At 45.7% G+C, this 25,744-nt stretch overlaps 1 protein-coding gene across 5 annotated transcripts in view; it reads right to left on the bottom strand.

The window, feature by feature from the left end:
* Window positions 1–1,453: 1,453 nt before the first annotated feature.
* The window catches only part of C34H12orf4 (chromosome 34 C12orf4 homolog), a 29,843-nt gene continuing 5,552 nt past the window's right edge, over window positions 1,454–25,744 (bottom strand). For 2 of the 5 annotated variants that reach the window (XM_006175543.3, XM_014551371.2), the window contains exons 5-14: window positions 22,763–22,862; window positions 22,516–22,637; window positions 19,892–19,998; window positions 19,336–19,533; window positions 18,373–18,501; window positions 14,546–14,620; window positions 10,616–10,818; window positions 4,079–4,136; window positions 3,181–3,248; window positions 1,454–2,559 (exon numbers count right to left, since the gene is read on the bottom strand). In XM_006175543.3, the coding sequence (XP_006175605.1) occupies window positions 2,467–2,559; window positions 3,181–3,248; window positions 4,079–4,136; window positions 10,616–10,818; window positions 14,546–14,620; window positions 18,373–18,501; window positions 19,336–19,533; window positions 19,892–19,998; window positions 22,516–22,637; window positions 22,763–22,862 (1,153 nt within the window). In that variant the 3' untranslated portion in view covers window positions 1,454–2,466. The remainder of the gene's footprint in view (window positions 2,560–3,180; window positions 3,249–4,078; window positions 4,137–10,615; window positions 10,819–14,545; window positions 14,621–18,372; window positions 18,502–19,335; window positions 19,534–19,891; window positions 19,999–22,515; window positions 22,638–22,762; window positions 22,863–25,744) is intronic. The other 3 variants (XM_032473188.1, XM_032473190.1, XR_004317209.1) reach the window with 3 other exon arrangements.

The raw sequence follows: 25,744 nt of genomic DNA, 5'->3' as shown, positions 1-25,744 counted from the left end.
GCCAACGCCCAGGCAACCTAGGTTGTGTTTCCCTGGAAATTCCTTCTCCTGCATTTCTTCCATTCCGGGCGCACTGTCACGCGGACCAACAGCTGGTACCACACCTCCCCACGGATGGCGAGGTCAGAGCCTGGCTGGGCTTTGTGTTTGAGAACAGAAATGGGGGGAGGGGAAGGAAGAGCAGTAGGACCTGGAGACCTCAGGCTCAATGCCCTGCCTGGTCTCCGAATAGTATTTTCAAAGCCTGCAGGAGCTGATCACCATCTGCCTTAGGAACACTTAACTGTTTGTACAAATAAAGAACTTCGTGCTCACTGAGACCATCCTCACCAATGTCTACGCCCCTAAAGGCTCTTGGGGTCAGCTTCTCTCGACTTCCTGGCTGTGCATCACTGCCCCCTTTGATCTACATCTGCTCCTACCCGGACCTTAGACCGAGGATGCCCCCTATATCCTTCACATCAGCACTGAGCGGCTGAAACCACTCCCATCCAAGAAGCCCCCTAGAATGCTCGGGAAATGGTCTTAATCCCAGTCCAGATACAAAACCACAGACTTCCTCATCTCCTGCTTAACTAAAATGCCTACCATTTAGTATTTTACATCATATATGTTATCAGCTGAGTGCTTGGTGTGTCTTCAAACAGTACATAACCCCAGAGCTTGATTCTTCCAGTCTCACTACTTCTGTGTGCCTCAGACTGCAGGACCGTGTGAAAATGGGTACTTGGCCCATTTATCTTGGTTTCATGGGAAACGGTATCTTTCAATTGCCCGTTTGAAAGCCACCACTTTATACCTCGCTTGAGAGAAGAGCCTGCAGGTGACAAAGGAAGGGCTGGCAGCTGCACTCGCCCGGCTTCCTGCGGATGACCCCCGACTCCTGCACTCTGGGCCCCGCTGCTGTGGGCTCTGTGCTTAGGCACAGGATTCTGTGCAGATTCTCCTCTTGTTGAGAGCCTGGCACTGACCCCACTACCCCCACCTCCACTCGACCTGTCGTGTTCCGAGCCAGACAGTCTGCACTGTCCCAGCACACCCCATCTTCCACTTCTGTCTACCTGGCTTTGCGTCAGAGTCAGTCTCAATGGTAGCACTGGTGCCTGGAAGACAATCTCTCGCTCTAAAGGGCGGAACACCTACCTTCTTCTTGGCGGAATCACCAGGCTCCTTGAGAAAGGATCTGGAAAGTGTTAGTGACTAACAGACACAGTCTGGAGTGGGTGTTCTCCTTAGGGTTGTTACTGCACAGTTGCTTCCAAGTAGAAAATCAAGACACACTCTGTGTTAGGAGAACTCTGTGTGCCAAGAGTTTCCATGCGTCACCACACAGAGGCACACTGACAGAGCTTTTGTTTCTTGGAATCAAGATGTACATCTTATGGGAAAATCACAGGTCCTCCACTTCAGTCCGCTGGCCAATTACAACATCCATCCATGGATATGATGAAACTAGTGCTTTTGTAAATGCCTTTATTCAACGCAGTCAGTACTCACGGCAAACGTGTTACAGACAGGTGATATGCAGCACCGGAGAGAGGAGTTCCACGAGGGGAGACAATGGAAAAGGTGGCGAAGCAGCAGAGGCAGAAGTGGGGACGCAGTTACCAGCAACAAGGGAACGCAGGGAGGACGACTCGGAGAGGAGAGGGCAGGAGGCAGGATGGAGAAGTAAGGATGCCCTGTCGCTGTCCGCCTGTCAGGATGCTGACGGGCACTGACACACTGCCGGGCGCTGGCGAGACCAGCTCCCCACCGGGCGAGCACAGGAGCGCCCCGTTTTCTCAGCCCAGGCAACGCTGCCGACAGACGGGCAGGGCCACAGAGGGAGGGTGAGACTGGTCAAGAGTCCAGAGTCTCTGACTTTTAACCTAAAACCTTAGAAAGGGTGCATGACAAGCAAGTTTCTGAAACAGGGGAATTTGAGACTAATCACATTTGTCTCATATGTATATTTGTGTTTCTACGAAAAGGTTATCACAGGAAACCCACACTTGCAATGCACACTTACTTCACTGCTTTTTAACTTTCTCTTGGTAAACCAGGGGAAGGAAGGTTTTATTTGTATGTTAACTAAGTCCTGCACCTGATACGATTCAAACCTTTTAGAAAAGTCAAACGCCTCCATGAGCATGTAGTGAACAAACCGCCTACATCCAGGGTCCATGTGTGACGTCTGGGAAGTTTGAATTCACTAATATTCACAGACAGGACATTTATCAGCAGGAAAAAAGAAGACATTTTGTTTAAAAAAGACTTTAAGAACAAATGTGCAAGTAAGGGACTGACGACTAGTCTGTGCAGCACATGAATTTCTGGAATGTTCAACAGGCACTTATCAGGATTTGATTCGTGGCCTGGGTTGCAGGTTTTCTTCCCGGGATCTCTGGCCTGACCGCATCCCGGCCCAGCTCTAGTTCCTGGAGGTTCTAACCACCTTCTGCCAGCACGTCAGTCTACGAGGCGCTAGTGCTTGGACGTCAGCGTAAGCGTTGATGACACGCGGAATATCTGGGGCAGCATGTTACTGAGCTGATAGAACATTTCTTCAGAAATACTCTGCAAGGGGTTAAAAAAAAAGTTTGCCCTTGTTAAATCATCACTGATTTAAAATTGTTTTTCGTGTTTAAAAATACAGAAGTGATGGACGTGGCTCTGGACGCGGAGTGCCGTATGGGAAAACTCCCTTCCAGGGCTGATTCAAGTGCTCGGCCACGGGCGGGGGGCGGAGAGCGGAGGGGGGGGTCCTCTGCTCCAGCCTCTGAGCACCTGCGCTGTTCTGTCCGGTAAGGAGAGCAGCAGAAACCCTACATAAGCCAGTGTCACCAGCGGTGACAGCAGCAGCAACTTGGCTAAACTCCACGCAGAGCACAGGCTCGCTCCCTGCTAATGCCCTTCTTCACGACTCTTCAGAGTCAACGAGACACAAACGTGGGGAAAAGGGAACAGTGAGTCAGGGCTGGCTTTGGGTTAAACAAAAGATCCCCTGAGAGGTAGATGCTGACATCTTTGACAATAAACTAAGTGCCCTCATGGCATCTAAACACTTCTCCCCTTCAAAAACAGAAAGCTGTCAGCATTCTGTTGGGCTGGACTGAGTCCAGGGCCGGGGCCCAGCGGAGTCTGTGAGCAGCAGCATCACAGAGACTGAGCCGGGGCGAGACGGATCTGGAAACACACCTGCGGCACCAGGAACTGCACGGTCCTAGAAACGCCTCCATCCCATGAAGCCATTTCCATCATGAACCCTGAAAGAGAACGACAGACTCTGCTGAACTCTGAGTCTGGTCTTCAAACCCACCGGCCCTTCACGGAAGGACACGGAGCCCGCACTGCGGGGCTGCATAGCTTGACACCTCAGGGAGATGTGTGTCCATGGGGGAGGCCCGGCCTCAGGGCCAGGTGATCGCCTGCAGTCCTCGGTCCCCAGTGGGGGAGGCCCGGCCTCAGGGCCAGGTGATCGCCCGTGGTCCTCGGTCCCCAGCGGGGGACTCCTGGCCTCATCCTGTCGATGCACCTGTGATCACGACTCAAGCCTGATTTCATCTCCACACAGTGAAGCCAAAACAGGCTGTCAAAGACTAGCGAGCTCCGTATTTGTACGAAGACACCTGCAGGGATACGCCTGTGAGCTAGTGTCGTCCTGAAGACGTACAAGGCCAGGATCCCAGGCGGAGGATAAACCCGGGGCACTGAACCTGACAGTTCGCAGCACGGGACGCTGGAGAGTCACGTTTTCAGAATAAAGGTGAACTGGGGCGGGGGGTGGGGGGAGATTAACTAACCACGTGGCTCTGTTTCTTTTTAAGAAAATGAAAGGTAAGAGAGAATAAGCTGTATAAATGTCCAAATATCCTTGCATTACAAGAGGGCTGGAGACTTGACTTTGTGATTGGAAAAAGTAAGCGAGCTTGCTGTGGAACGTTTGCGCGTTACACCGCGTAACCGAGGCACGGGTGCTGGGGCCCCTGCTCCTTCCTTCCCCTTGCTGGCTCCCCATGCGGGACTTGGGAGGAAGAAGCAGAGGGCTGCTGATGCTGCAGGAGAGAGATGCTGTTGGATACGAGGTTGGCCTCACCTTTGACACACTTAAACACAAGCTCCGCTCTCCTCAAGCACCAAGGTATAGTCATCTCCTAAACACAGAAACAAAACAAACCGTGTTTTTAACAGAACTTTGTTAAAAAAAAAAAAGTATATATATATATACATATGTAGACAGATTGTAGTTTGTCTACAGAGTTGACCATCCACTTTCAGGCAAATGCCAGCCAACTTCAGCCGGACTTCCTCTGGTTTTTAGGCACGTAACTTCTTCCAGCTGTGAAGACTATACTTACGCAATGCAAACTAATTTAATTAGCCCAGTAAGTATAATTTAAAAAATGAACATGTCCTTAAAACTTTCTACGTAATTAACTCTAAAGACAAATATAAACGATACAGGAACCCCACCAATTACTCACAATATGTTAGCACAAATAACTCTATTAAATTGCACAATATTTGAATAAGCAATGCATTAAGATGTTTTTATTGATAACATATGTTATCACAAAAGTAATAGAAATAAATAACCTGCCCCAGCCACAAACCGAGCGCGTTCTTCCCGACATTGCTTTCTAACCTTTGACTAACTGAGCACGCACGTGCCAGCACCAGACTCTAGCACACCGATGATTTCCCAGTTGTGATCAGCGCTCGCGCCATTTTCAGTTCCATTTCTTTTCACTACCGTCAAGTTATTTTCCCATGTTGCAAGCCTTTGTAATTGTAACAATACAATGTATTTATCAATTTTTTATGGTGATCCTTAATCTCTTTGCTTTTAGGATCTTCTAACACTTTTAAAAACCACTGAGGACTCTACTTAGCTTTTGTTTCTATGGCTTACATCTCTTGATACTTATTGCATTAGAAATTAAAACTGAGAAAATATAAAAATCTTCATTTAAAAACAACAAAAATAAACCCACTCCATGTTAACATTTTTTTTAATGTAAAGTTACTATATTTTCCAAAACAAAAACATTTTAGTGAGAAGAGCAGCTATAATGTCTCATGTATCTACGAATCTCGCCAACGCCGGGCTTCACGGAGACGCCTGGGTTCTCGCACCTGCCTCTGCACCCATCTGTTGTGTGATCACCCAGCCTCTGGAAGAACTCTGTGACGCTCACGTGAGAGTGGAGAAGGCACGTAACGCCTCAGTGTTACCGTGAAAGTATCTAGTCTCGCTGGTCCCCCGAAGGGGCTAGGACCTGGGAGCTATCCTAGTGCACAATTTAAAACCTGCTGTTTCACTGAGTTAATGTATCACAACTTATTTAAATGGCCCTTTACAACTAGATTTCCACTGCTTCTTTTTGTTAACAACGCCGCAGTGCACATATTCATGTATACAATGTGTGCGTGTGTCTGCATCCAGGGCGTAGAGCACTTTTCTTCCCCTTTAGCACCTGTACGATGCCTTCTGTAACACTCAGCATACAGACGCTCACATATACAAATTGAGTGAGTCGTTTTTTATATATGGAAATTTAAAAAGCGACTTCCTCTGTAGCCAGAATTAGGCTTTGAGAGGACACTACTTTTTTGAGAAGATACTTTGTCTTAAGATGGATAATTAAAGAGGGGTCCAGTTGCCGGGAGGGCTAAAAAGTGAAGCATCCTCTTTCCCCAGGTTCTGGAAGCTTATACAAGGGACGAGCAGACTTCCCTGGTGTCTAAGTCACGTTTAAAACACTTCCTAGCTTCACATTCACGAAGAGGAAGAGCACGTCCTCAACTGCACAGGCTGCTGCAAGACAGCCACGGGGCCCTCCGGGAGAACACGCGTGCCTGTGTTTTGTCTGGGGGCTTGTTTCTGCCTCATTAAAAAAATGCACAGAGAGAGCAAGGTGACTGAAAACTACCTGTCTACAGCTAAGAGGAAATGCTGGTCATTTTGCAAGTTGTCCTACCAGGCTTCTGACTGGGACTTCAGCCCACAGATCAGTCTGAGGGCAACTGATGCGAGCACTGAGTCTTCCACCCCCTGACCGCGACACACACTTGTCCTCAAACATGTCCGCCAGTAATCACAAACGCAGTTTGTAGCTGCTGGGTCATTTTTCACAGCATCTCTTCACTTGAAGGCATTTCAAGCTTGTCTTCAAGTTCTGTTCTCTGGTCCGGGTCTCACAGCTCCAGTGACGCACAAGTCTTCGTCCCTCTGTTTCCACGTCTGGTTGTTTCTGCTGGGTTCACGTACGGTGTCCTATTTACATATCGTTCACTGACGCAAAACATTTTACTGAAGGATCATATGTGGGAATGAATACTGCCACGTAACTGAGTATTGGCATCACCTCAGGATGCTACTCTGAAACACACCATTTTTTCGGAATACCATGGAAATAATCAGAATCAAAGAATTATTCCTATTTATACTATTATAATAAGGCATTGTTTTTACATATAGAAAAGCACTATCTGAAAGTAACTTGTCCCATAAGCGGTCACTTACTGACGCCTGTGACTACCGGCTTCTGCGCTGTTCCAGGCGAAGGTCAAGTCTAAGAAGCACCGCTCACGGAGGACGATGAACGGCCGCACGGAGCTTCTGAGAGCCAGCCTCCAACCCCACACACGGGACACACGGGACCCCGAGGGGCTGCAGTCAGGGCAGCAAAGGTAACGATGAAGGACTGAAGCACAGGCGAGAACGGGGTGGTGCTCACAGTCTGGCCAAAAGCAGACAGGCAAGAAGCATCAGGTCCTTTCACTGCCCGCTTCTCCAAAGCCCGTCACCTTTTATCCCTCAACAGACACGTTCTTGCTTTTGGTACATGTGTGGCTAACTGTGGCCTAAAGCGGATGCTCATAAGCCAAATTAATAATGTCACACTCTTCAGAACGCTGCGAGTCAAAGCCAAGTTTCATCGGTGCCACAGGGAACACAGCAGAACATCAGATCATGGCAGGTCCCAGGGTCTCTCTGAAGTGACAATTTAATTTCAGATGATATAAACCCGCACATTCCAGCCCTCCACTTAGTGCTGCTGAGCGGCACATGGGCCTGAAGGGCACTGCAGAGAGCTGTGGGCGTGTGCGCTCACACACACCTGGGGTGCCGTTAAATCTTCCATTTGCCTACACAGAGACTCCATCCCAAGCGTCTGGCCATTTTTTTCTCTGATTGAAACCAGCACCCAAAAAGAATGGCTTTGATGGCTTGGACAAAGTAAACTGCAGGCTTCAGAAGTCAAGAGCACAACTAAGACCCGGGACACGGCTGACCGGTGTCATCACGGGGTGCGGGCTGCAGCCTCGCAAGGAGCCCCCGCTGAGTGCACGTCCACACGGGAGCCGGGTTTACCTCGCGGTGCGTCAGGTCAGGACGGAAAGCTCTGACCGTGAGTTCTAAGTGACGGTGGAAGTTCTACATCTTAGCGTCACAGCTGTGAGAACGCACTGTGAGAGGAACCCCCTGGAGAAGTGGGAAGGACCACGTGAAACAGCTCAGACTTTGGAAGCGAAGCAGGAAACTGGGCCCTGCGGCTCCCCTCTAGAGGACGAGCGGGCACCGCGCACACGCAGTCAGCTCGCAAGCTGTGAAGCTGCATCACAACGTCAGTGCTGACGGTGAGTGCGGACGATCCCTGGGACCCGAAGTGGGGGGCCGCACCCTGGCTGCTCAGCTTCACTCTCCCCCATCAGGGCCAGGTCGAGCTGCAGTGGTGGTGAACACGTGGTCGGGGCATCCTCTTCTGTCTTCACTGCACGTCTTAGAATTTAGATAAGACTTGTTTCCTGAGTTCATGTACTCACGAGGGAAATGGCAAGACTGTTCTTTCCTCAAGCACGTGCCTTGGAGGTTCCCGAAACGCTCGTGTTAATCCGTCTCATACCCATTATCAGAGGGTGAGGCGCAGCAGCCCGGCTTCCCCGTTTCTCACAGCCAGCAACCACCCTGGGAAACTCCCTGGCTGCACGCGCGCCTGGCCTGACATCTAGCGATCCCACCCCTAAGCATCTGCCCAACAGCAGCGCCAAAGCACGTGCGCCAGAACATTCACAGGAACGGGAGAAGCAAGACGTGGGAAGTGCCCAGATGTCCCTGAGCGGCAGAACGGCTCAGCGCCTGCGGTCTCGTCCTGCCGGGGGACAGTCTGCACCAGACAGCCCACCCCAACGACCACAAACAGCAACACCGATAAGCTCCACGCACGTGACGCCGGATGCAGGGTCTGCACGACAGGAGCGCACGGACACACAGGACGAAAACACACCGAACAATTCTATGCTTTTCATGGTGAAAACAGGTGCTACCTCTGCGGAGGGAATGCAGTGTAAGTCTGGAAGGGAGCATGAGGGCGGCTCTGGGGAGCGTGTGACGTTCTATTTCATGACCTGGGGATTGATGGCGCTGGTGTTCGGCTGCTGCAGATGGGACTATGTTTACGAGATGTGAACTTTTCTTTACGTGTATGATATGCTAAAAAAAGGCTAAACATAAGCAACAACATACGTATCGACCACAATGACGGCAACAATGAAAACCCCCAAGTCCCAAACGATTGGACGCGTTCAGGGCACAAAAAAGGAGTCAGGAACTCAGGACTCGGGACCTGCAGGTTTGTCCCACATCCACCAGGCTAGATGGACTCCGTGTGGCAGTGTCTTCAGATCACAAAGATCTACAGATACAATTGGTGGCAGCAAGATGTTTTCCTTTTGCTGACACATGACTTTTTCTTTCCTTTCTTTTTTTTAAACTGAAATTCATTTCAACAGCTGTTTTTATCGACCACAGGACAGGGACAGTTTCTGACATTATCGCCGTTACCTTCCACGCCCTGCAACGTGGTAACAGAGTGCCTGGCAAGCTTGTTTGTCACAGGAAGAAAACAAGAGCTGAAATGCCCTGGACCCTTGCACGGAAGCCGGGACAAACACCACCTCTGCATCCTGTGCAGTGCTGTCTGGGTTTGCAGAATAAACTTCTTGACCTGAATGGAGGTTTAAATACAACAAAGGGGAGGATCGTGGCTCAATATACTTTGGTGAATTAAAATGGACACTCTGGAAACAAACTTAATGTTCTGCAGCTGGCTGTCCCGATTTAAAACATGTAACTTTTGTGACACTAAGGGAGAGGGCACGCTAGTAGCATCAGATGTCTGGAAGTAAATCTGAACTTAGTGACTTTTGGAAACACTGTTTTTGAGGTTGTTTCCCACCTACATATAACCATTTTTATAGACTGGTTAACCAGGCGTCCAGCTGCAGGAACATGTGGATGTGTCCTTGTGACTGGATTCATCACACGCTTTCTGTTACTCCCCGAAGACTCTTCTATGGATGGACTAGTTAGCGAAGATCACAACAGCTAAGAACTCCTGATGGAACTAAAACTTTATAAAGCTAGAGTCAGGGAAACCCCATGCTTGTCACTCTCTCCTGCTGCCGTACTTGGCAGCACTGAGTCTACAGATGTGAATGGAACAGAACATTCTGAAGTATGGTGACGCTCTCATGGGATGGAGCCCGAATTCTCTTCAGCAAAACGAGGGGCGTCTGGTGAAAGTACGAATGGTCTGGAAGTGGGAAACCAGTTAAAGCCGCCCTGCCCCACACAGACTCGGTGTGTGTGCGCTTATACTGGGGCTGCATTTAGAGGCGGCGGCTCTAAGCGGGGACTTGTCCCTCTGAAACAGCACAGCACAAAACCTTTCACGCTGCACTCCGCAATACAGCATTTGCGCACATCTATTATTCTGGTAGATGACTTTTGATAATCAATGGCCAAACTTCTTTCCTTTCACAGTCTGTACTTGCCAGTTAGCCACGGTGCTTTTTAAAAAAAAATGCCACTCTAAGCAAGCGGGCAGCACGTTGCCGACAGGGGCCCGCCGCCGCCAGGCCGGCCGCCGGCCTCCAAGGGGGCCCTGCCCCGCGCCCTTTCGTTCTGAGGCCGCTTTGTTACTCCCGTCTCTCTGAGGTCAAATTCTTACTCTCTGTGTTATTTCTGCAACTCACCCCTCTAACCAGTTTTTATGCGGGCACGGGAAGGAAGCAGGAGAGAAAGCAAACAGTCGTGGAAAGAGACTTTTCTTTTTAAATTAAAAATGTACAACAACGCGCAGGGCAGGAGAGAAGGAGTGGAGGGCGGCGCCGCGCTCCCCAGCGGCGCCCCCGAGGGGCCGCTAACGCAAGGCCGGCTCCTGCCCGTCACCTCCGGGACGACAGCTCTGCCTCCGCCTATTAGTGCAAACTCAGAGAATGCCAACTAATTTTAACGTTAGCCTAAACCTAATACAAACGCGGAAGTAGATCTAATACCACTTAAGACAATAATGGAGAAGGCAGAGGAGGGCACGCGCCTGATCCAAAGCTGGAGACCAGTCTGACTCCCCACCCTACCTGCTGAGGACGCCGCCGTAACTCTCTGGCATCAACGGTGAGGGACTATTCAGTTTTAGATCGTATGTCGCTCAGTTCTATTACACAGATAGGAGTGCAAAGGTCCCTTGGTGAAAAGAAACAGAGCTTTGAATGTGTAAAGTGGATTGTTACTATGACATGACACTGAGAGCAACGCGCCCGAAGAAGCCGCGCCCGCCCCACTCACCTCGGACATGTCGTGCACCAGCAGGAGAGGAATGCTTATGGTCGTGACGTCATGGGTGCAGCACACCTTGAGGATGTTTCGCAGCCCCATGATGGCAGGGTCCCGGGCGGTGATGTTCCCTGACTTCACGTTGTCGTCCACACAGAGGTGGAAGGCGACGTGGATCTCTGAGAGGTTGGAGTGCCGTGTGATGTAGAACTCTCCTGGGAACGACACACACAGTCATGACTTCCAAGTGCACGAGTCACACCCATCAGTGGGCTTTACAAACAACCAGGATGGGCAGCCGGTGTGCGGCGGCTGCAGAGGGGCGTCAGGGACCAAACGATCACTGCTCCTTAGTTCTCGGAAAGAAGGTGATGAAAAAGGGGGCGTCATGTGCCTACTGGTCATCTGTATGTCTTCATTGGAGAAGTGCCTGTTTAGGTCTTCTACCCATTTGTGGATTGAGTTGTTTGTTTCTTTCTTATTAAGCTGTATGAGCTGTTTATATATTCTGCTTCAATTAAACAAAATTATACTTAAAAAAAAAACTGGGGGTGGCAGGCAATTTTACGTTAGAGGTCACAACTGTTAGGAAGGGGCCGCCGAGCAGTACGTACACCAGGTGAGGACCCGGCATCATTATTTTGACATAAATGCTCAAAATGTCCTATTTAAAGGAAACCCAACGTGTAAAAGCAGGCTGCCTGATTACCCGTCCTCCCTGCGCCCTAAATCTGCTCTCTCTCAGTTAACGGGTCCCATCTCCCTGCAGTTCGCCGCACAGGACGGAAACATGGAAGCTGCCCTTAATCACTTTCTTTCTCCCCGTGCCTCCACTGCAATCCATGATGCAACCCACCGTTTTCAGTACGTCTCCAGCAAAGAGCCCAACTCCCCATGTTCACTGCCATCACCCTGCACCGTGCTACCATCGCCTCTCACCCCAGTTTCTGTGACAGCCTCTTCATCTCTCTTCTCCTGTTTTTGTCCACCTACCAACCGTTTTCATAATCTGACGCAAAAATGATTTAACTGTAAATCGGATTATATCACTCTCTTATTTACTTAAAATGGTCCAACAGGCTGCACTACACCCAGAGAAAACCCAGACTCGGTCCCCCTGCCTCACCCCCCCTGCCCCAGGCACACAGGGTGAGCTCCTCAGACACGCAGAGCTCATCTCCCACGCGGGGCTGCTGCCAGGGAGGCGTTCCCCACGGCTCCTGCATGGCTGCCTGCTTTTCGCCAATCACGTCTCACAGCAAAGGTCACCTCCTCAGAGAAGTCTTCTTTGACTGACCCATTGGATGGAGAGGACTCCCTCACCCCTCACTTAATCTCTTTCACATTGGTCTGCTTTATTTTCTTCCTGGCACTGAAATTCTTTTGTTATTTGTCTGTGAGACTGTTTTAAAGAGACCACTGTTTACACTCCACGACTACAGGGACCCGGCCTCTCTTGCTTCCCGCGCACTCTCCAGCACGCGGAGCGGCGGGACCCGGTGCACGGCAGGTACTCGGGGAACACCTGTTCAGTGAACGGGTAAACAGATGTTCTGGACTGAACGCTGGCCCAGTGTTTATCAAAACTTACAATCCAGGCTTTTTACAGTCATTCTGTTTTCTACGTGGTCACACTAGCCATCATTTCTGTTCTGTAGTTTCTGTCACTATAAATAAACAAAATATGAAGCATATAGTGCTGTGCTTCTGTGAACACGCCTGCTGCACCGGGAGCCCGGCTGTGTCCCTCGAGGGACACTCTGCTCTTCTAAGAACGGCTCTTCCGTCACTAGGCCCTGCTCTCACAAACATGCTCTCCCTCGCTTCTCAGGCATCAGCTCAGGATTTTACCTACATTTACCCTTAAACACAGAGTACACTTAAAGTACTTAATGCACTTAGGCACAGTGTTTAACCATGTCTCGCTACTAGCACACATAAGCTGTGCCCCCACTGGCAGGCCCCAAGGCAAAGGTCTTTTTTTTTCCTTTAACTTAAAAGAATTAGATAAGCAGCAAAAGAACTGAAAGCAAGGCCAGTGGCAGAGCTCCCTAAACAGACCAGACAGAGGAACAATGGGAAGAAACTGTGCGGTGGGGAGTGGCGCAGCGGCGGCTTCCCCGGCAGGCGCCAGGAGACGCACACTGCAGACTTCTCAGGAGCCCGGTGGACCGCGGGGACAGTGTCCCCCTGGGCCCGCGAGGCGCCTCACCCTCTTGAACCGCCACTGGGAACTGAGACGATGGGAGTCAGAGCATTAGACGTGGGCTGCGGTCCAGCAGCGAGGCCGATGACTTACTACACAAGTCAGGTGCTCCTAATCCCCGGGCTGGCACGGCTCTGCCTGACCTCAGGTGACTCGCCCTGGGCCTCGCTGTACCCGTTAGGAAAGTGGGGGTCATGGAGCTGGCAGCAGAAGTCAAAATAACATGCCATCGTGGAGAAAGGACCAGACTGGGTGTTAAGAAGATCTGCTCTCTAGCACTTACTGGCTGGGTGATCTTGGGCAAATCAATTCAACATACAGAACCTCTGTCCCTTGTGAATTAAATGGGAAAAGCAATGCCCGACTGCTTTCCTGACAAAGTTCTTCTGAGAACTGATGATGGAAGCTGTAAACACTTGGATAGTGATCAAGCAAACCCACTGCTTACAAGATACACAAATAAAACTTCTCCTCTGCAGCTGTAAAACTTAGGAGCATTTGTGCCTCGGCCCCTCCTCCCCGCCGGTACACCGCTGGGCTGCGCAGGGCCCCGCAGCCAGATGGGAATTCAGACGCCGTCAGCACACCGAGCTGAACCGTTAAGACCCCTTTTCTAATGCAGCCTCGCGACGCGTTCTCCTGATGTGGTGGTATAACGAGATACTGACCTACAGGCTTTTTCCGAAAAAGAAGTGAGGAGGAGAATAAACAGAGCAATAAAGAGTTAAATTTAAAACAATCAGACGTCGGTACCTCCGGAATAGATAAGATTGGCACATTTCAAGCAAGCCACAAAACACAGACGATTTAAATTATGGATCTATGAAGAAAAATACAATAAACCCTGTCTCAATGAAGGTATTTTTAGACGGAGAGGAGGCCTGTTTCCTGCTCCACAAGGTGGAGGAAGCAGCACGCCGTGACGCAATCCCGCCTCCGACGTTACCCACCGAGGCAGGACACCTGACGGTGGGAGGAAATTCGGAAGCTGATGACCACAAGCTAAGTGGTGGGGACTGACGAGGTGAGGGCCAGAGACGGGTGTGCTATTTGCTTAGATCAAGCGGAATGTGACCTACATGTAGAAAATCTGGGGAAGGAAATGTGAGGACACAACTTCGGTTATTTATGAAACTGCAAAATTTACCATTTAGTTTAAAAGACTTTAGTCTTATAAAGTGAACAAACAGGTCCTCCCTGCCATATAAACACCACCAAGGACCTTCAGAATGCTTTCAGTCTAGAAGGGGACCAGGAGACTGAATTTCTGGCTGATAAACAATACATCCACGAATAATAAAGAAAATTAAAGAAATGGAAAGCACAAAAATTTACAGGGAAATGGAAGAAAGATTCTAAATCAGACGGTCCATGTTCTTTTCACATGTTCAGCTGTTTAAATCCCCATGTGCGATTGTATAAATTTCAGAATAAAAACTACTTCCTGGTTCATTTAAGAAACTAAGAAACAATGTATAAAAGGGGAAACTTGAAATAGCAAATAACGGTAAAAATTATGCAACTGCTTGAGCGATTTTTCTTGTGTGAATCTAGAAAAACTTAGTGCTGGTAGAAGAACGAAGATTTAATTGCACAACACTGTGGCAGACAGTGTTCTCAAGTGATCCACTGACAGGTGTCTCATAGTGTACAACATAAGAACTTACGTTTCAAATCTATGCTTTCCATGTATGTGATTATACGAAAATGGCAACTTAGGATAGAATAAAACTTACCAGGTAAGATATTTAAATAGTTCCGATCGGCATTCTTAGTTTTATCATCACTTCCTCCATTTCGATTTCCAGAATCTATTCGTAAGATAACGCAACATGAAAGACACAACATATGAAAACATATTACTATCACTGCCACTCCCCAAGCAACCACAGCAACAGCAAACGCGTGCAAGGATCTCTCCATGCAGGTGGTCTGACATATGCTTTACACGGACGGGTCTCATTTAACTCTTACAAACGCCCTCCAGCACAACCTTGTAAGTCCTAGCGCGCTCATCATCTTGTGCATGAGAACAGAGGCGTAGATGGAGTTAGTTCACTTAGCGAGGCACGTGCTGGGAAGTGGTGGCACCAGCTCTAGGATTTGCACACTCAGATTCCAAATCCCATGGTTTCAACCACACTGGACTTGCCAATACCCTGTTTTTCATCTGGGAGGTTCAGGGCACTAAGTACACATAAAACACTCATTAGATAGCTGTGGTGCGGCCATCTTTATTTTTAGCATCGGAGTCACCGCTGTTGACACAACTTGTTCAGGACTACAAGCTAATGCTTAGCAGCCCAGGAAGCACTTGATATTCAGCCCATTCCTGAAATTTGTTGCTTCTCATCTGACACCACGTACAATTTCTTTCAAACAGGTATGTGAGATTCTGTTTCAGGTGGAACATTTTTTTTTCAGATATTCAATAGTTTTTCTTTCTTTCTTTCTTTTCAGAAGGCGTGATATTACTTTGAAGGACACATGGTGGTAAAATAAAATATACTGCAACTGACCACACACTGTTACAGTTGAACTCAGACTGTTTTACATACGAACACGTATTTTTAATAGAAGACAAATTTGAGTTTTATAAGAATTCTACAAGAACTCAAGAATGCAGGATGAGTATCAGCAGTCAAAGCAGCTATCTTTAAGAGGCTGTATATTTATTCCAATTAAATATAAAACTATATTGAAATGGCCTTCAGCATCAGAAGATCACTTGAAAAGTCAGAACTTCAAATGAGGAAACTGAAAACACCAAGGGAATATTATGGTTTCAAAAAAGTTCTGAATAAAAATAGCCTCACATTTTACCCGCAGACTACTTTGAATAACTGATTTATAACATCGTACCTTGTAAACGCATATATGTTATAAACAGACGGAGAGTCACAGAGAGAAGGTTCTGGGTGGCCAGAATCCAAACTCAGTGCAACAGTCTGATTCTCACAGTCATGTAATTGACAGGCTTCAAATAAACGTCTGCTCGCAGCACAGAACATGAACCAATAAATAAGGACTCTAACTTTGTTCACGTGGGATGTGAACAAACAGAATCCCTACCAAGCAAACAAGAAAGAACAGTTCATAGTTCATGTTTCAATGGTACCACCTTGTAATACTAAGAAGATGGCTACCTTTGAAAAATGTATATAAAATGTGTTCAAAAAATTAAATTGCTTTTGGCTCATGATGAACTGCAGAAATACAAAGATGCTAATATAACAAACACAGTAAGAGACAAGTGGAATGTCTTGGGAAAGACAGCACTTGCGAACCAGGATGTGAATGTGGGCACTCCCAGAAAGGGAAAAGACGGAGGAAGTGTTTTTGCAAGCTCTTCCATAACGACACGTGGGTCCTTCAAGAAAGGAGTCTTGTATAAAACTGCTTGTTTCACTGACTCACTTAAACCACAAAATAGTTGCTTGAACAAGAACAAAATACTACCACGATGTACACACACCACCCTAACCGTGTGCGGTTTAAAGCTTCCTGTCACTGCACACTTTCTCTCTCATCAGTAAACTTAGCATCCTCCTCCTCCTCCCACCCCTGGCCTGATCTCAACCTGCATGCTTTGGGTCACTACTAAGAATAATAGTAAAAGGCTTCTGAGCACACCACTGCTAGTGCGAACGAGATGGAGGAGGAAAATGAAAGAAGACCAAGAGGATGTGCTGAAATTTTCCAGAAGGGTCTTTGTTGGGATATGCTTCCACACTGACTTCCTGATACTCAGCCTGGCTCTGTTGCACGTCACACACATTGCCACAGCGAAGCCACGGCTAACTAGAGTGGAAATACAAGCTGGTGGAGTCACGATGGAGAGCAACTGCAGACACCACCAACATTACAAATGCACATGTCCTTTACCTCAGGGACTTCTCTTTATGAACCCACCCTATAGATGTGCTCACACGTGCACGACGGCATGTGTGTAAGGTCATTCATGCATTACTACTTATGACAGCAAAACTTTGGAATAGATTAGATATCTATCAATAGGAAACTGATTAATAATGGGATATCCCACAACGGACTACTGCGCAGCAGTCAAACGGCACAGGGAGGCTCCTTCTGTATTGATACAAGATGATGTCCAGGACAAATTACTCAGTGAACAAAAGCAGAATATAGAAAAGTGTGCAGAGAAAGCTGCCATTTGCGTGAAAAGGGAAAACAAATACACACACACACGTGCTCTCTCTCACACACACGTCCTGAAGGTACACGTGACACAGCACTGTCCACCTCTGGAGTGGGAAACTGGTGTGAATCTTGAAACTGTTTTATCCATTTAAGAAATGATTAAAATATAAACAAAACTTTTTTTAAGTCTACTGAATAAACACGGACACTGCGGTGAATGCTAATCAAGTCAGGTCTAGACAGCCACATTCCAGCATCAGGGGAAAAGGAGGAATCCCATTATTAGACAGGAGAAAGGAATAGAGACGCCAAGCAAAGATGCAGCGATCCCCGTCTGCTCACTACAGAACACAGAACATGAACCGAAAGTACTACAAGGGTTTCCTTTAAACACTGCGTTTGTAAAATAAACAAACAAAACAGACACCCAAAGCACCAGAAGTGGATTTAAAGACTGACCAGCAACCATTTAAAAACACACCGTATTTTATTTCTTGGGCAAGGTAATCAGATTTTTATAAGAAATAATAAAATACTGAGTATGCACTCAGGCCAGGTAAGGGCATGTACTGTAATTTTATGCCTGTGACACAGTATGAAATGTCAGAAATATAGGAAAAACACACCTTACATATACTTTAGAATGACTACTCTCATATTTAGCTCCTAACTAAACAAACCTATGGCACCAATTCAACTTATAAAGAAAGTGCTTTTTACAATTTCATTTTTCAATTAAAAAATAGCAGAATTCCTCTGTAATCTGAGTCAGAGTGTGTTCTTTCATCTTCCCTAGGTCTTCACTTAAGTCTCCCTATGCATAAACAGAAAATTTCTGGAAAAAGATGCCATGAACTTTTTCCATAGCTTAAAGTCATTTTCCAGTAAATTTCCTAGAAGGATGTTTAGATTCTGGGTAAGTATAGAGAACGCAGGACATAGTTCTAAACATAGTAACTTCTTAAAAGAACCAAAACCAATTCTTGTAACTGATGTCATGCTACGTAAATGGATCAAAGATGGAACATACAGAAAGGGTGTATTTTGGGCTATTTACTCAATGATTTCAATGCCCTTGGTAGTAATAATTGTATCCATTTTAGAGATACAGAACCTGGACAAAAGATCACCAATGTCCCCCTGAGCGCCTGCTTCGCCCAGCGTATAACTACAGGACTGAATTTTAGAAACAGTTTTTCAAGGGATCTTGAACAAAATCACACAAAAAAGGAAATTAAGAACAATTTAAGCTTCTAAAGATCTTGACTTTTCTTCTTAATTTCTTTCCCCCACCTTCCCACCTACAAAACTTTCTGTATTTTAGATGGCCCATATGCTAGGAGAGTGCTTAGGGACAGAACACATTGAAAGCAAAATTTTTAAAAATTCAGGTTGGACTGACCGTATGCGTCTTTCAGCTTGCTCCTGCGCTGGGTTCTGGCATAAAGTACCACCTGCTGGACAACCTCCAGCTGCTCTTCAATTCGGGGAAAGTGAAAGTCGGTGCATTCCTGGCAAACCGTGGCGAAATCTAAGGGACCCAACACAGTTACAAGCTTCTAAAGGTGAAGTATCACATACTTAGTACTTACAGTGATATCCAGGAGAAATAAGGATAAAATCCACAAGGACGACCGCTCACACTCAGCCTTTCAATAATTACGTCTTACTAAGTTAGGGGACGACAATTTTGTTTTGATCAGAAACTTAATGTCTCAATCACTCAAAAGAGTAAACAGTTAACGGACAATGAAATTTTAATATAATTCCAAACCTTCTTTAAACAATAGATACTTTGACCATAATCCAGTCCCTAAAAGTGCTAAAAAGTAAGAAGGTTCTTATGTTTATGATAGACTATAAACTCTATTTAAGCTTCTTTGAAAAAGTTACACATTTTAATCCATTTTACTCATTTAAAAATTTTAAATAATCATAAAAAATGAATCGTACTAAGAAGGAAGGTAGAATTTACCAAGCATATTTAAGAAATAGGTTATTTAAAAAAAAACCAAGAAAAAGGACAAATGGATGAACTAAAATTCACTGAGTCAGGATCTGCTTCTAAATTGAAAAAGACGTTTATATCTTGATTATTCTTTTTGTTCTGTCTTGAAACTAGGATCCTCTAAGAGTATTATCTACAGTAAGTTGGCATCTTAAGAAAAATTAAGTATCCCGATGCACTCTTTGCAGGTGAAGTGTGAAATGCGTCTCACACAGCCGGGCCTGGGCCTGGGTGCTGTCCAGTCCACTTGGATCTGGGGTGACTACTGCTTTTTTTCAGTTCTCCCATCATTCCTTTTTTTAGAATGGCATTAAGTGGAGCAATTTGATGAAATGGACATGCACGAGGCCGGCGCACCTCTCTTGATGCCGCTGTATGAATTGATGCGATTATCCACCAGCAGCACCAGGCCGCAGAGGGACGTGGAGTAGAGGGACAGCGCCGTCTGCAGCCGGTGCAGCTTCACGCCACTGCGGTGGTGCCTCTTGTGCCTGCAGAAGTCCAGCATGTCGGCCCTCAGCAGCCGCAGGTTATGCATGGTCTTCAGCTGGGCTCCTGCGGGAGAGGCAACAGCCCCAGAAAGATACTCAGACAGCTGCGAAAACCCAGCAGAACAGGATGCATATCTCTATGGCAAGAATCCAGACAAATCTGTGCTCCAAGTAATTTTAAATGGGCCCTGCAATTGTCTGTTTTAATAACTATTTAATCTTCCTATTTGCAAAATATAATATATGAGCTAAAACAGAAAACTTACAGCCAACAAACTACAGACTTCCTTGGAGCAGAACATAATTTTTAATAAAAAGAACCTCGTAGAGTCTACTCATATGCTAGGAATTTTCTCTGACAGCAGTAAAAAAAATTTCACAAGTTACAATACATTATGATGGCAAAAAATGAATACACTTGCCTAAGTGAATGGTGAAACTCTCTTCTAACTTTCTCTGTTCCTCATAAATCCGTCCATTTGCTTCTGCAGATTCTCTGAACTGATTTGGCTGAACTTTAATTTCCTCACTGAAATCAAGAAAAATTATCGATATGCTTTTTGTGTATGTGATTGTCAAGAACCTTTCTTAAAGGAAAGAACACTTTATAATGGAATGAGATGAACCTAGCGGCTGCAAGCAGCGCCTAATCCGTGGGGACACGGGAGCGCGCCAGCGCCCACAGGCTCTGGAACGCCCACTTGCCCTTCTGTTTCTTTGGTTATTTCTTCCAGGAAGTAATGCATGTTATTTTTTTTCAGTCATTAAAATATCAATTCATATGCTATTATTTAATATTTCTTAGTAGCCTAAGAGAATTAATAAATGACGTAACTAACATTACTTTTTCATGTTTAAAATGACATATTTAAACAAATACAGTATGTTCTATATCAGATTGAGGTCTGGCAAAACTGGAAAATAAGTGAAGTGGTATATATAAAAATTTAAAAGTCAAACAAAAGGAATAATTAAAAAATGAAGTTCATTGTGACATACTCATAGCCTTTCTCTTTTTTTTTTTTAACCATTTCCTGTATTTTCCCATCAACATTCTCCCGTGAAAGGACCTCTCTCTGCCCACTCTGCCATCGCACTCCCTGTAAAGGTCTCCATGGGGCGCTAGAGCCGTGCAACCGCTCAATGCAAATCCCATGGTTGCTGAGGATGGCGCAAGTCTGTCATCGTCATCCATTTCCCTGACTGCATTTTGGGGGTAAATCCAAACAGTCTCATTAGCATCGCTGATTGATTTCATTAGTAGATATGGCAAATTTAAACCTAAAAGTAATGTATATTAATTAAATAGAAATATGAAATTTAAAACATTTATTCAAATGTATTTAAAACTTATTTTAAATGTATTTAAGAGAATATTTTTAAATAATAAAGGTAAACATAAAATGAAGTAGTTTCATATTAACCCTAACTTTTCCCGAGCCCATCAGAGATTTAAGGTAACAAAGCAACTGAGAAACTGAACTCAGAAGTGTGACAGGGCGGGGAGAGGCGCCCGGGCAGCTTCCATCTTGGCAGAGCACAGCAGAGATGAGTTGCTGCAAGGGGGCGAGGAGAAGTCAGCTAAAGCGGGAATGAATTCCTGAAGGTCCAGGATGGGCCGGCGCGCAAGCTCAGCCAGCCCGGAGCTGCAGGCACTGCGGGCGCCGCGGGCTCTGACAGACTCTTCCCCACTGGCTTCCACCAGGCGCCTCTGATGAAACGATGCGGGCAGCGCGGGAGAAAAGTCACCCTACTCGGTGGCACAGGCAGAAATGCTAAAGGTGCCCCAAGCCCAAGGCCCAGACTCACAGGCTGAAGCTGGCCCAAGACCACAGAGACCTGCCTCCTGCCCCAACGACGAGCCTGGCACCAACTGCCAGGGAGCAGCCAGCAGCCTGGGACTCACCACTGGCCATCACAGCACGCAGATGTCCCCAGCCTGCCCATCCGCCTACCTCTCCCTTTGTATTGTGTTCAGCACTATTTTCGTTTGAAGTGAAGAATATAGCCAAATACGTCAGTGTCCAGGATGTTACTCCATTTCTAATTATAAAAAATTGTTTAAATATTTCTAAGGAGTTGTCCTGGGGAGACCACCACCACCAATGAGAGATGATGATAAGAGGTGCTGAGGACAGTTTAACGACAGTCCCCCGTCCGCCTGCCTGCACGCCCGTCCCATAAACATTTACTTATGCGCTTGTGTCCAGAGCTAGACACTTGGCAAAGATCTGGGTATGTGACAGCAGAAAACACAGACATGGTTTCTGTCTTCAAGGCAAGATGGGAGGGGGAGACTGACATTATACAAATAAAATGTTACTTCTACATGCTTCCAGCAAATGCCAGAAAACGCTGGACACAGGATTATCATAGCGTACTAAATATATTTCCAATTGAATATACTCTAGGGTCTGAAAGAAGAAAGAGCACACTCCAGAACAGCGAAGATGCGGGGAATGCAGCCAGGAAGTAACAGGCAGCGTCGGCCCCAGGGCCACACGTGGAACACGATGCAGCGAGGCCGTGAGGCGCCACACGAGTCAGGGATTACGGAGAGTCCCTCACGCCCCTTTTGCACCCTGGACATGCTTCTCTCACCGCACATGCCACTCTGTGCAGTACTGTTTCATTTACAGGTCAGTCTCTCAAGACTGTAAGCTCCACGTAGGCAGTTATCTTTTTTGTCTTTCTGCTCAGAAAGTACTTGGCATTCAAGATGCATTCAACCAATGTTCAGTATAGTTTAGAACTGCACTGCAAGGAAACCGATGTAAAGGAGCAAGAGACAGTACCCGGGGTATCCAGTCATACGCACCCACGAGACTACAAGGCTAAGTCCTAGGGCGGAGATCACCAGTTACCACCTCCCCCAAACAACCCACAGAAAGTCTGAAACAAAAGGTGCTGGATGAAGTATAAAGTTATCTGGAACTTTCATTGGTAATTTAAATATACCTACAACTAAAAGGTTCAATTTTACATTAAATACAAACTAGCACGAACAGTGACCTTTTGTCTAATGAGGACACCGTCTGATTAGTACCTGAGGGAGCTGTTGTTGGGGTTTTTTAAGTCTTGATGAAGTTTTATCACCCATTCCTGATACTCCTGCTTCTGAATGGCTGTTGATTGTTTTAATTCATTTGCCCATTTATTTTCTAAGTCCTAAAAAGAGACAGTATACCAACTAGTTAATTTCTTTCTTTTTTTTCCTTTTCTTTTTCTTTTTTTTTTTTTACAAAAATGAGTAAGTAGAAGCTGCAATGTAACAGTCACTGTACTTCACTTACTTGCTGGGACTCGAAATGCTGAGCAGCCAGGGAATTTACATCTTGATCTGTCAGGGACTTTCCCAATTCCTGCATCACCTTTTCCATTTCGACACCTTGTCTGAAACATAAATAAGCAAATGAGGTAAACTCATCAAATTGCTAAGGGACACAACCACTCCAGACTCGCGGAGCAACACCTACAGAGTGAGAAGACTATTTTCTTTTTTTAGGAATATGCCCAGGTACTGGCAATTATAGTATCTGGAAAGCACTTTGAAGCCCTGGAAATGGAGATGTGGAAACAATGATGGTAAAGCCATATAATATCAACAGTGTCATTTGTGCAGCCAAGTCTGAATCTAAATTTAGTGCGTCTTTCAATTTCCATGGCCAATACTGAAAAGGCCAGACCCTTTTTTACCTGTAGACTCCCACGAAGAAGATTCTCTGCAATTCCAGCTTAAATATATTTTCCATTTATTTGCATGAGTTAAAGTGACTTCAACTTCTGAATGGTAGCTTCTACTATAACCAGAAGCTGCCAGTGAGGTTGTAAGAGTCAAACTGGTACTAAGGCGCAAAGCTCCCTTTCTACACTTATCCAAATAAATAATGTGCAGAAATTAAAAGTGGTTTTCCCCACAGGAAGAACTAATCAATGGTGTCAGAAGCTCAGACGTTGGTTATTTACAGGGGAAAGGGGTCGGGACTGCCAGCTGGGCACGAGGGAGCTTCCGCAGTGCTGGGAATCACCTATTTCTTGGTCTGGGTGACGAGTCCACGAATGCGCTTACTTTGTGAAAGCGTATTGAGCTGTATACCTGCAGTTTATGCCTTTTCTGTATGTTATTATTTTAATAAATAAGTTCACTTAAAATTATCTTCTAACACAAATGTATTAAAAAAGCTTATTCTAAAACATATTTTAAACTTGGAGAATGAAATACAGACATGAACTAAAAGGATTTTATTTTTATTCTAGTTAAAGTAAATTGCTCTTAAAAGAGAATTTATACTTATTTATAACAACTGATTAAGATACTTATATGTATATGATAAATGAAACTCATCCATGTTACACATTCATACATTTCTATATGTACCTTCTAGTACTAAATATTCAATGCCATTTAATCACCGCTGAAATCTAATGCAGGTGACCCTACTGTTTAATAACTACTAGAGGTCAAATGAAGATCATGTTTGCAAGTAAGAATTTCATTTAAAACAGAAATAACTGCTTAGTATTTAAATACAAACTTTGATATAAATATATTAATATTTTACATTACACATGTTCCCTCTAGTGGATAAAAAGTATCATTACCATTTTTAAGTTTAAAGAAATATGTTGAATCTGGTTTGCTAAAAGAAGCAAACTTCCAGTGAGGGAAAAAAGACTAAGAAATAACAAATCTGCAAATAAAATCTCATGAACATTTATTTCACTCGAACTGTGTCAGATATGCAAGCAGCTAATGATACAGTTAATGATACAATATATACTTTAAAGGATTAAAATCAAAGGAAATTCTACTGTTTCAGATGTAATACTAACTATCCATCGGCTAGGTGTGCCTGGCAGGACCATTCTGACAATCTGCACGCTACCTCAGAGACACTTAAGAAAAAAGCTCATTATAACTCTCCTGATGATGGACTGACTGAGAGAAAGTGTCTCTGACAGATGCAAAATGGAATTCAAATGAAAGGAGCAATAAAAAACCGTGTCACTTCTGCTCATGAATTAGATAGATGAATTAAGCACCGAAATCTTGGGTGAATGTCTACCAATGAATTCCAGTTTAACATAACTTACACTGTTCACCTTTGCAATGAATACTACCTACCTTAACAATAAAATAGCTTATTTTTGTTTTTTAAGCCAACAATTTGGACATGTGAAAAATAAACTATAAGTTCTGAAAATAAATGTTTTCAAATACTGTTTGTATGTTTGGGGAGGGGGAAAGCAAAGCTCCATCAAGAGTCTGGCTAGAGGACATTTCAAAAAATGTCACAGTCACAAAATCAGTCACAAAAAATAAAGGTACTTTGGTCCTAACAACTTCCACAAGGAAATGTTAGATCAGCACCACTAGAAACAGCCCCCGTAGCGCCGCGCACGCCTGAGGCCTCACACAGGGGCTTGGGAGGTGGCGCGTGCTACGAGGCTCTGCTAGGTTGGAATGAAACATCTACAAGGAGAAGTGGGTCCTGAATCATCACCACAATTTATAGAAGTACTAGGAAGCAATCTGGAAAGTCATGCTTTAAAATAAATAACGCTAAATTTTTTTTACTTACTCTGAGGAAAAAAATGAATCATAAAAGTACTGTAAGTCATACAGAATGAATTCAAATCCAATCAAAATTTCTTGGAATAATACAAGTACTGTTTTTTTTCCGAATGTAAATGAGTTTACGAAACGAACCGAAAGAGACCAGGGACTCACTAATAACAGGGTTCAAAACAGGTTCTGAGTAGGGAGACAGCATGGTAGTGGTTAAGGGTTTTGGAACTAGCCTTCTTGGTTTCAAGTCCCAGCTTGTCCTGAGACAAGTTACTGACCTCATTTGAGCCTCAGTGTCCTCATCTGTCCCCATACAATGAGGACAATAGTAGTAGGACTGTGGTAAGGCTCAAATGAGGCGGGGCATCTGTCATGGACTGCATGTCTGTGTCCTCCCCAGGATTCCCATTTTGAAACCCTAACCCTCAAGTGATGGTATTGGAGGTGGGGCCTTGAGGAGGCAACTAGGTTCACATGAGCTCACGAGGTTGGAGCCCGCACGACGGAGTCAGCGCCTAGAGGAGGAGACGCTACAGCTCTCTGCTAGGAGGGACGCACCAGGAGCACGCACTGAGGAAAGGCCACATGAGCAACGCCAGAAAGGCACTGTCCCCAGTCAGGCAGCGGGTCCTCACCAGACACTGGGTCCTCTGGCACCTTGATCTTGGACTACCCAGCCTCCAGACTGTGAGAAATAAATTTCTGT

The sequence above is a fragment of the Camelus ferus genome, chromosome 34 (genome assembly GCF_009834535.1).
Source record: "Camelus ferus isolate YT-003-E chromosome 34, BCGSAC_Cfer_1.0, whole genome shotgun sequence".
Lineage (NCBI taxonomy): Eukaryota > Metazoa > Chordata > Mammalia > Artiodactyla > Camelidae > Camelus > Camelus ferus.
This window is presented reverse-complemented; position numbering and strand designations above follow the sequence as displayed.